This window comes from Platichthys flesus, chromosome 24 (assembly GCF_949316205.1).
Source record: "Platichthys flesus chromosome 24, fPlaFle2.1, whole genome shotgun sequence".
Classification (NCBI taxonomy): Eukaryota; Metazoa; Chordata; class Actinopteri; order Pleuronectiformes; family Pleuronectidae; genus Platichthys; species Platichthys flesus.
The window spans coordinates 7,973,202-7,985,289 of NC_084968.1; the positions used below are offsets into that span (position 1 = coordinate 7,973,202).

At 49.0% G+C, this 12,088-nt stretch overlaps 1 protein-coding gene across 1 annotated transcript in view; it reads left to right on the top strand.

Annotated features, from left to right (window-relative positions):
• The first annotated feature begins 6 nt into the window (after positions 1 to 6).
• ppargc1a (peroxisome proliferator-activated receptor gamma, coactivator 1 alpha) overlaps positions 7 to 12,088 on the top strand; it is a 35,185-nt gene continuing 23,103 nt past the window's right edge. Inside the window, 2 exon segments of the mRNA XM_062384195.1 lie at positions 7 to 776; positions 778 to 831. Coding sequence (XP_062240179.1) covers positions 594 to 776; positions 778 to 831 — 237 coding nt within the window. The 5' untranslated portion in view covers positions 7 to 593.

Below are 12,088 nucleotides of genomic sequence, written 5' to 3' on the forward strand. Positions count from 1 at the left end.
AAAAACTGTAGAGCATCAAGAAATATAGGTTTCTCCTTCATTTTGAATGATCCTGCAGAATCAGCCGAGCCAAACTTGTTGCACATTCCCTCCCCTCCTCTCCAACAACTTTTCCCCATCACCAGAACCCATGCTTGATTCACAGCTCAGAGCCCGTCTCCTTGCAACCGCATCAGAGCTGATGATTTTTTTCCATGCCGAGGAAACGGGAGCAGCTGCTACATACAGCACACATTGTCTAGATAACATGAAAAAGTGTCTGGTGAATACAACATGTCAGCTGGCGGCACAGAGTAGCACAAAGGCAGTGACGGTGGGATGGTGGGGGGACAAAGTGCAACAGGAGGCTCGCAGGGTTTCACTCGCCTTGATCTGCAGCCAAAAACACATTCTGTTAATAATCAATAGAGCAATAGTGAGAGACGCAAGGAGGGCTGGATGGATTAATGATGGCCTGTAAGTGTGTCACGTGAAAGTGAAAGACCTATTTGGATCCTTCTTTTGTCCGGAATGTGTAAAATATACAAGTTTCCTTTGGTTTTGCGACTCACCAGCAGGTTCAAGGAGGAATTCAGTGTGAGATTTTGCACGTGATGGAGATGTCACATCGGTCTGACCATCTTTTGTTGTTCTTTTCTCTCTCTCTCCAGTGTGCTGCCTTGGTTGGTGAAGACCAGCCCCTCTGCCCAGACCTCCCAGAACTTGACCTCTCAGAGCTGGACGTCAGTGACTTAGACGCAGACAGCTTCCTGGGTGGCCTCAAATGGTACAGCGACCCAATCGGAGATCATTTCCACTCAGTACGGCAATGAGGCCTCGAATCTTTTTGAGGTAAGTAAAGCTAACAGCTGTTTTTTTGAAAATCTCAGCGTCAGTATTTACCATCCATTACTTTATCAGTCATTTCCTTGAGCATTCATAACATGGTTTATTTGCTTCACACTGAGACTCATGGAGGATATTTGGATCCAGGGTGGTGGTCAGGAGTGAGCTGATATCATAACATGCCCCAGCAAGCACAAGCTTTATCACATACTTGAATGCGAGCCCAAAAAACAAAGGTGGCGGGTTTAAGAACGTGCTCTCACATAGCTCCCAAGTACAAAATGGGGGCGATAACTTGATGAGCGATAAGCCCAGGAGAACCTTGGTCCCCGTGTTTGTATCCACCTTATCAAAACTTAGAGTTTATTTCAGCACTGAGTCAGTAAAGCGGCACACATCTAACAGATCGCTCCAGTGGTTAAACTCTGCTTATGCTGGTATTGCGAAACGCTTCTCAAAGGTTGGAGTGTAAAACTTTCTAATCTTTGCCCCCTCCTCCTCCTCCTCCTCCTCCTCCTCCCGTCCGATTGAGTTTTCTTTCTGTCTTGTTTCCTCAAATCCTTCTCTCTATCTGACGCTTTCGCTCTGCGCTCGCCCGGTGACAAAACGAAGTCCGCAGAGGGTGATGATCTGGCCGAGGCCATAAAGCCATCGGTCTGGGGACTGACTTCCAGTCCCCAGTTCATTATAAGCCTTTATCAGTGCCAGAGATAGACAAGAAAGACTGAGATTGGATGCTTTTTGCCTCGCCTCAGGAGGAAAAACCCTGTCTGAGGAGGCAGTGTGTGTGTATTTGTTTGTGTTGTGTGTGTGTCTGTGCCTATGGCCCTGTCATGTAGTCACGTTTTCAGGGTCTTAGCGCGCGTGTGTGTGTGTGTTTGTGTGTGTGAGCGTCTCCTCAGTGGTCTTGCAGGCAGCAGTTGATAACAGACTAAATTCTTTCCACGTTTAACCTCCCCACCACTTTTTTTTTCTGAGTCCCTTTATATCAGCACACATTCTACCTCTGTGGACCACCCCCCAATACACACATACACACATAAAGTGGGGGTGGTGGGGGCCTTAAGTACTAGCTGGTGTGACCGAGGCTCCTCTCTCGTCTGAGAGTGATATGGCTTGAAGCCAACGAGTGGCTCTGGGGATGGATAAAAATACCAGTGACAGCGTGCGCGTGTGTCTATGTGTGTCTATGTGTGTGCAACACAATGGAACATAGCACCCACTGAGGACCGCAATGGGGGACCGACCCCCCCCCCCCCCCCGCGAAAAAGCAGCGTGTGACTTCGGAACCAGCGTCTGCATGGGCACATGTTTGCATCCATGCAAATACTGTACATTGCAGCAAGTGTGCAGTGTCCCCCCCCCCCCCCCCCCCCCAACAAGCCAGCACACTATTGTATTATGCTCAGGATATGGAAAGGCTTCAGTTCATCATACGGCAGGACCCGGCTAATCCTACTTAATCTGACAGGGGAAAGTTTGCTGCTCGGCAAGGATCAGAGGGCTGGGGCTGTAGCCGTGCTTCCGGCCCCCCCCCCCCCCCCCCCCCCTCCCTGATTGGCCTGTACACAGAGCTGAGAAGCATCCAATAAGAAGCTGAAGATTAAAGACAGGCTAATAACTGGTCAGATATAAAGCCTGCGAGTGTATTTCTCTGTTGTTGTTTTTTTCCGTTTCCCTTCCCCTCTCTCGTGGGTACATCCACTTAATAAACCAGCGTGCGTGTGTGGTAGGGAAAAAAAAGCAGGTAGCGGATTATCGAGGCTGCCCTGAGTAACATGTGTAACAGCTGGGTGCAGCTGTCACATGGGGGCCCCTGGCCGTAGAACAACACACTCTCTGAACCGACTTTCATGAGTTCAAGTCGACAGTTGAAATGATTTGCAGCTCAGACATAAAGACCAACTGCTTTTTCTTGTGTTGTGCTGCGGCTTTTTATTCAGGTTATGGTTCCATGTGACAGGCAGTAAAGCAAATAAGTAAACAGAGCTTGACTTGGTAATGCAGTACGGCTGGGAATGGAGATATTGCTGTCACATCAGAGGAAATCTTATTCGGGCTTTAGGGGGTCGATGAAAATTGTGTGTTGCACATTGTATAAGCAGAGTAGGTGTGTGAGAGTTTCTGTCTCTGTGTGTGTGTGTGTGTGTGTCTGTGTGTGTTTTCAGTTTCTTAAGTAGGATACAGTCTTCAAACAGATCACAAACCGTCCTCTTGCCGGCCTTTGGCTCCATTCGCTGCCACTGTCCCAACTGTCCCTGACACGAATTGTGGAGAATGATACACCCCCTCCCCGCACCTCCCCCTTCGTAGCGCGTGCACACACACACACACACACACACACACACACACACACACACAGACACACATAACAGCTATTGCTCCTGGCACAGTGTGTTTGACACCTCTTCAGAACGGGGCCGACTGTGAAAGTCCAGCGTCTATTTTGGGCCGCAGTTGTTAAGGGGTGGTCACTCCACTAAGTTCCCAATGTACTGCCAAAGATAACAGCACAGAAGCGTGACCCAATGTGTCTTTAACCGCTGGTCCCCCGCTCGGGTTTCCTGTCGAGCTTCAAACGTTTGATTGATGGAGACTTGTCTCGTTGGTTTTTGACTTATTTGGATTTTTGCATTCCGACGTGGACAGACCCCCGCAGCCCCCCCCCCCCCCCCCCCACCCCCTGGTGACGGGTCATGCTGGGAGGCCGCACGCCACATCACACATGTACAGAGCGGAGGCATTTACAGTTGCCGGAAGGCCGCGGGTCGCCGCGGGTCGGCGCACGTGATGATGCAAGAATATTGGCACGCAGCTGACATGATATCGCTGGCGCACCTGATGATGGACGGACAGGTGTGGGGGGGAAAGGGGACGGGTGCGGACAGAGAGAAGCGGAAACAACAGGAGGCGCGGGGACGGACAGAAAAAGGACGTGGGGACAGATGGGCAGCGACCGAGACAAACCTTTAGACCAGGCGAAGCTCGGACCCGGGCCAGCTGAACGAAAAGCCCACGGATTGGACGTTAAAAGGTTGTGGGCTTTGCAGGTAGTAAAATAAGATGCCGAGGCTTAAAGCATTACTCTGATATTATACAGGGACGTGCCTTGTGTGTGTGTGTGTACACGTGAGCGCACACACTGTATCTGGGTTTGAGGCAGTGATGCAAACTCTTTTATGTTACTCCCAGCAACAGGAGACGGCGTGTGATTACATCCGATGTTTCGAAAAGGCCTGATGGCGTCCCGTCTCGCTTGTTTGTGCCTCCTTGGACAGATGCTCGGGCGCTTACTCTTAAGTAACGGCAGATTGGATTGATCGGGTCACTCTCAGCAGGCTTTGATGAAACATGCCGCGATGAAAAACGTTTCCTCCGAGCAGCTCTTTCGTGCCCCCCCCCCCCCCCGACCCCCCTGCAAATACACGTGTAAGCGTAGATTAGCTTGCACACTTGTTGGCGACAGACTCTCCCGCGAGCTGAGACAGGAGCGAAGTCGGAGACCCTGTGAGAGGAATTGTCACGCCCACACACACACACACACACACACACACACAAGCACAGACAGCAGAGACCCTTATTGTCCCTGTTCCTACTCCCTGCTGAATGCCGCTTACGTTTATTTTGCAAATTTATGCTGACATTTGAGAGAACGCCACCCGCACCAGTTCACCGCTCCACCAAAGGGTGTATGAATTATCATATTCCACAGTATAATATGATTTTCTCGAGTGAGTCCTATTAGAACACACCCTGCTTTCCTCATCGCGAGATCCCTCCTGTTTTTATTCTGCCGTGCCGATGCGTTGTGACGGGAGAAATCCTCCATCAGTGTCCACCCCGGCAAATGACGCTGTTTCAAGATACACAGCCACAGACGTATAGAAGAGAGATGCAGACTCTGGCTGTCCGGGGCCCGTGTCGTCTCGGAGCGTCTGTCAGATCCACTCCACAACAAGGGCCCACACTGTGGGCTCTGCCATCCCCGTCTCTCTCCCCCTCCCCGTCCTCCCTCTGTCTTTTTTCGCTCCCAAGGCAAAGCATTTGTTCCTGGCTGATGGGAAGTTGAAGCTGCAGCGGCTAAACAAATATATTCTGGCCTTCAACAGTTGCCTCTGGAATGAAAAGCCCAGCAGGAGGAAAGGAGCGAGGGGTATAAAGATAAAATAAAAGGATGTGGGGGGGGGGGGTGTATGGCCAAAAAAGAGAAAAAATAGTGCCCTCGGGAATGTTTAGTAAAAAGAGGAAGGGAACACGGTGGCTGCTTGGCTGCCTGTCTGGCTCTTTCCCTCTCTCTCTCTTTTGCTCTCTCATACACACACACACACACACACACACACAAATCTACATTCCCTGTAGGCCGCTGGTGCTGATTGAGGCATGGTTTGGTGTTCCTGCCCCAGCTGATCCCCTGCCCCCCAGTGGATACCCATCTCTCTCATCACACCAGAGCCACCCGTGTATACGTGGGCCTGTGCATCTTTGTGTAATTGAGACACCCCTGCACAAAGATCAGACAGTGATCTTTTCTGGACCGACAAACAACACAATCATGTTTTTCTGTTTTGTGCGTTCACATGTATGTGTGTGTGTTTGTGTGTGTGTATCAGGTGAAAATGACTATTTTTAGTACCTGGGGTAATCTCTACTAAGAGCCTTTCTGGGCTGTTTTACTTTAACCTGGCCAAAACACTAAGCCAATAATCCAGCGCCCCCCACCCCCATCTCAACACACACACACATAGCAACATGTGGCAAGGATGTCATGTGATCAGACCAGTCTTCTTCTTTGTATTATTTAGTAGCGTCCACTTTGGCGCGGGAGGATGGTATAAACAATGGATTGCTCGAATGCTTTTATGCTCGTCCTCTTGTGCAAAGAAACGAGACAGGATGCGCGGGAGGGTGTTTGCATAGAGATGAAATGAGTGGATGAGAGAGAGAGAGAGCGAGAGAGAGAGTGTCAGGTAGACGCCCGCGAATAGTGGAAGCAAGAGCAGATGGAGAGAAATCAGTGTGAAAAAGAAAAAACAGAGGGAGGCGAGAGGCTGGAGTAATTCACGGTGAAGCATCAGTTTTGAGCGATAGACTGCCCCCCCCCCCTTCTTCAGGTGAGGCCAATTTATCCCAGGTGTGTGTGTGTGTGCGTGTGTGTGCGTATTCTGTGCCAGCATATACCTAGCCGTGCCAGTAGCCCCGGCCAGCCCTTCTGCTCCAGTAGATTTTGCCACATTCTGTCTCTTTCAACACAGGTTCGAAAGAACTTTATTGATTCTGAACGATAAATATTGTTCGGTGATTAATGACAATATAAGGGGGGGGGGGGGGTAGCTGCTGGCAGATTTAACAGGGTGATTTAAAAGCCAGAAATGTGCAAGGGCAGCAATTCTGACCACACCTTGCGTCCCCTCCGTTTGCACCTTGCCATACAATGAATGTCCTAAACCTGTAAATATTAAAACAGCAAGGTGGGAGTTAAATCCATAAATACCAGCAAATACAAGAACTGATTGTGTGGACATATTCTTCATGTGGACAATGGCTGTTGTGAAGTCATCATGCCCTCTTGGATTAATCGAGGGCAAACGAAAAGGCCATATAAGTGTTTGATTACTCTGATTGCTCTTACAAGGTTTCGTTAATGTTGGTGATTTTCCTTTTGACGCGTCTCTGGCCCTGTGCCCTGCAATCTTGTACTGTACATGTGAAGGACTAGTTTTCCCTGGTTGAGAGTCTATTTTTAAGAGCTTTGTCATCCATGCAGAAAAAAAACCTCCATTCTCACTAAGCTTTATGATGTGCACTGCATGCTTATAGCTCCAGCTTATTTCCCCCCTGAAGCATTTAAGTCTGCACAGGCCTCAAATAGTTCAAGAGGCTCTCTGAGGCTCTGCTGCTGCATGAGTGACTGGATGCTTGGATGACTCACTTGCTGCCCAATCAGTAGCTGCTGAGTCTAATCTGAAAGCAGAAGCTTTTACAGACATTTGATCTCCCCGCAGATACAAAAAAAACAAATTCCTCCCATGCTTCTTTTTGTAAAACAAAAACTTCTAAGTGCAGAGTTGTTTGCTGGAGAATAAGACGAGAATAAAAGTCATGCATTTCATGGATGGATATAGACACAGGTAAAAGCTTAACTCCTGGCAGTCTGATCGCTTGATAAGACAAACAGGGTTATTTGGCATAAAGCTGATCTGGTGACATCGTGAATTGGTGTATCAGGGATAAATTGTTTCTGCCCTGATAGAGCTGTTGACCCCGGGAAGTCAACAGCTCTAAAATTGTCTATCTCCTCTCACAAGACCATTTTCAGGCAATCCTACATGGTCAGTTAGGGCTCTTTTCATGTGGCTGTGGGCCACGTGGTATAATAAGTTGATTGGGCCGATTGGGAAGAGATTTCGAGTGTCGGACGATTGTCGTCAAGTGGTCAGTGGTCATTGATCATTTAGCATTTGGCAGATATCACACAATCTTCTAGTCTGTGCATGTGTGGTGGGTATGCTCGGCTAAACTGAAGCTGTGAAAAGCGAAACATGATCAGCATTCCGCGGAGAATAGATCCTAAATTAAGATGAAATACGGCTCGACATTGGATGTTGATGCTTCAAAGAGAAAAGCTCTCAGGCTCCCCCCTCATCTTTTCCCATAGTGTCGAGTAGTCGCTATCGTATCGACTTGCATCCACAATTGCTTTGATTTGTTTTCGTCCCCGCATCGAATCCTCTCGCACGACATGCAAAGGCTTGTGAAGTCCTCCGTGCTTGACCACTGCCACCACACGTGCCGCACATACACACATGCCACTTGAAAGTGCACAGGGTAACAAGAACCGCTCAGATAACATGCTCGCAAAGTCGCGACACGGTTAAGAGGCAGGCACACTGCGGCGTCCGCCTCCTACCTGGATCCAGGCGCGACAAGGCACCCGCGCACACAGAAGTCAAGGTAAAAGATAATGCGTTTATTTAGTAATCAGCAAATAGCTTTTATGCAGCGGGTAAGTACTGAAGCCTGTGAGGCCCCGATAATATCGTTTGCTTTCAGGTGTTTCCCTGTCGCACCGCGTACGGCGTTGAGTGCAAATTGAATAGGGTTGACCTTCTGTGCCGCAGAATCAAATTGACTGCATTTCCCCCAAAAGATTCTGCCTTTTCAATTACCATAAATTTGTGATATTGCATCCCCTGTCATATGCACAAACACGTGCGCGCAAAAGAGACAAACACAGCGGGAAGGCGCCATATCTTGTCCGCCGCGCCATGGCCCCTCTTTGCATTGGCATCTTTCCGGGGAAGACATTACTGTGACAAATGAAACTTCACAAACCCTCGATGGGCTTGGCAGGCCCTGAAAGGTCAGGAGCAGCATTTGTGTGCAGGTGTGTGTGTGTGCGTGCCATGTGATTGTAAGTATATAAAGGTGGTGTCAGTGGGGGATAATAACATTGGGTCCGCTGTGCAAAAAATAAAAATGTCTGCTCAATTCTGCTCCCCTCGCAAATCTATGTAAATGTCAAAACCAAAGTGACCGTCCCTCTTTGTGTGTGTGTGTGTGTGTGTGTGATTCTTTTATGAACAGCCACACTGCTGATGAAAGACTCACATTCCAGCCAGGAAACGTGACAGTGTCTATTTCAGCAAGATGGACATTAGAAACAGTCTCTATGCTCATTTTCTTTCCGCTCTGAGCTTGGTCCGCCCCCTCCCTGTGTTCCCCCGACACATTATCAACAGTGTAACAGTATGTTCAAAGGCCCCTTGCTTAGTGGTGCACATTCAGAGCTGCCGACTTAAGCAAATAGCTATTTGCATGCCATTAGGCGGAAAAAAAGCAGAGGATAGCACCATTCCTCATCCCGTCCCTGCATCTCACTGAATATTCGTCATTCTCGGCTCCAGCTCTCTGTTCTTCCTCTCCCTCCCGCTGCGGCCGCCAGAGCAAGTCAGAGGCAGAGCAATCACAGCAATCAGTGTTTTCTCGTGCCAAGCCGATTGGGAGGCGGCTGCCAAAAAACAAAAGAGCGAGTGTCCAGTCATTACGGTGGTGTGCGACTCTGCGGTGTTAGCAAACGGTGGCTTTGGACCATCTGTTGGACGGCTGGAGGAGGAAAACAACAGCAGCTCGGGGCAGGACTGTAGATGGGGAGGCTCCACCAGGACGCCCCCCCCCCCCCATAATGCTGTCAGTTGTTTGGATAGCTGTTTGAGAGTGTGTGTGATTTCATATTCGCACAGGCCTGCATGCACTGAATTATGCGGTTGGCTCACAGGGATCCATTGTGCTTTCGTGGAAAACGTACGCAACGACTGCGTGACGTTTGACCCACAGTCGGAACAAAGGTGCCGGGTGGGCGCGAAGGCATGTGACCTCAGCCTCAGCTGATCCCAGTAGATGTGTGGCAGAGTTCAGGTGGTTGGTTTCAGCCCATTTCCTTCCAGGGAGAACCAGAAAGAACAGCATGTGTTGGCATCCCTTGGGTCGGTGTCTCAATTGAATCCAGCCTCTTGTCAGGATGTGTAACAACAGTTTCTCTTTCTCTCTTTGGCTCGCAGTCACTCGCCGATATCCCCCCCCCCCTCTCACTTTCTCCTTCCCCCCCCTCTCTTCTACCCCCATCAGCTCATCTGATAGGCCTCTAACAGTCTCAAATGGTTCCCAGGAGATGCCTCATCTCTGTACACACACACACACACACACACATCCAAGTGCTCATTGATAGGTCGGACCGTTTCCTCACTGATTTATAACTCGCATAGCCTTCTAAGCTGAGACAGACATCTGGCACCTAAACAGTCTGCCCCTGTATACCAGCACTTAGTCTTAATTCAGAGAGTTTCCATTTTTGTTTAAACGGAGGCACAAACCAGTGAATTCCTGCCAGGATGGAGGGATTATCGCGAGGCCAGTTGTGGTATTACAGCGAAGTAGGTTGATGTTGGCTGAAATCGGCCGCCTGGTGCTCGGGCGTGGACCGTATCTCAAACACACAAGGTCGCAACAACAGCTCTGTTGACCACGTAGTCAGATGGAAAAACGAGAGCCAATCAGAGCAGTCGGTTTGCTGCAGCGTGAAGAGGTTTAAAGTGGACTGCGTAACCGCCGCCTCTCACCCACACACAGACACACAAACACAGGCACACAGGGGGACTTAACAGTGTTATGTATGGTTTCATTGCTCCATATAGGCCATAATCACCCTCTCTACATCTCAGTGAGCTCGTGCTAAATGACCAGACGTCTCTGGTGGCTGCCATGATTTGTCTCTCCGCCGTGCGTCCCATCATACCTTACCATCCCTGCCTCCCTTTCCTCCCTCCTTTCCCGCTGCCATATGTTGTTCCTGTGTGACCGGCCGACGTGTCAGGCCTGACTAACACCTGAGCAGCACGGCTGACTTTGATTTATTTCCTCTGAAATCTGGGGGCCTTGGGTAATAACGCAGAATGACATTATTTGTTTATCAAATCCAAAGCTGCTCTGCTTTTCGAGAGGTGACGACTTGATACCACCGCTCCCACTTGCCGCACATACATTTACCCCCCCGCAATTTCTGATTGTGCCACGATTGGGCCAATATGAGAAGGTCTGGCTAGCTTAACCTCATCCAAGGGAATGCTTTAGAAATTTCGACAGAGCAGAAGAGCAGACACAAAATATAAAAGCTGGGATGAGGCAATGCAATTAAATTGTCAAGGCGCAGATTTGACCCCACCATGCAATTTGGGGGCCAATTTATTACGAATATTTTCTGTCTGAAGTGCTCGCCATTCCTCTATTTGCAGAGGGAGTGAGCGAAAGAGAGTGACAATAAACAGAACTTTAAATACCAGCTTACCCATTTAAACAGAGATATCTTTCCACATCCAAAGTGTCTCCCACTTGCTCTTATTCAGCGATCAGGTCTATCATTCTGGCACTTTCACAACACATTTGGTTCCTTTTAACATGTAAATGATGCATTGCCCCGAAAAGCTCGTTAAAATTTGATCCCTGGCAAATTTGCTCAGGAGCTTGGAATCCTCAAGAAGCAATTAGCAGATTTAATTTGGCCATTTGCCCCAGTGCTCAGGACTGAGTGTTTGTTTAAAACAGCACCTTCACCTTCAGTTATCAGCTGTGTGAATAGTATCTGCTGGAACACAATGTTGTGCTATGGAACTCAATAAAAGTGTCGGAGGCAAGGACAAACTCAAAGACGGGCTGATAACAAAGGGGCCTCACCTAATAATGAACAACTGGACTTGTTTCTCCGACGTGGGGAAGCTGGGGTGAAGCAGGGGAGAGAGCAGCTCTGCCAGCACTTGCCAGCATGCTTTATGGCTAATTGAAGCATTTGGAATAAAGCAGGCTCAAAATGGCACCCTTTAGAATTGGAGCGGGGTTAATATATTGTGATCCCACAATTAGCCCAGGATTGTTAAGATCTCTTTAATTCGGTGAGGTCCATTAAGCGGGATGGGCGAGAAAGTGCTCCCGCCGAGACAAATTCTCTCTTCTCTCTTTGTTCTTGCTGCCCTCTTTTCCTCTCAGTAGCTGCTGTACTCATCAATATAAGTGGACATGGCCACAAGCAGGTTGCCAGGTTATCCTGCCGTCACTCCCTTTGGGGGCCATAGCTCCTGAAGTCCACCCACACACAGATTTTGTTTATAAATAAACAAGGGGCGAGTGAGTCACTGGCGGTAGATTGACTTTGGTGTGGATACTCCACGAGGTGCGGCCCTCAGTTGGCTCACCCTCCTGTAGAGGAGTAATAGATCATGCTCCCACCGGAGTAGAAATGATCACTGAGGTTTGCTCTTTACCCCAGTTTCTCAAATCCCCACTTGGCCTGTGAGTGCCTCCACTAGAGCCACAGCAGCGGCTGCAGCATGATCGTCACGACTCAGGGTTTTACAAGTGTCTCTTTCAGAATACGAGAGTCCCTTCTGGGTTATCTTCGGGAATACAGTGTGCCACTGGGAGCTTGCCAATTGGTGGAGGTTTTTGAAACAAGATTGAAATCACTACATTTGAGCCACAGCCTCAGAAATTCCCCAATCCTCTCCAAACCGTGTCATAATGAAGCTTGCACAGCCCTCTCAACTTCTAATGTAACTACTGTCACACAGGGGCACAGGCTGTAATTTCTACTGAGTGTACAGTCTTGAACCTACTGGAGTGAGGTGAATAAAATGGCACCAAAATACAGCACTGCCTGACTGGTTGGTTAGCTTGCACCTAAATACATTTCTGGCTCGTTAAAGACTCATTTGTA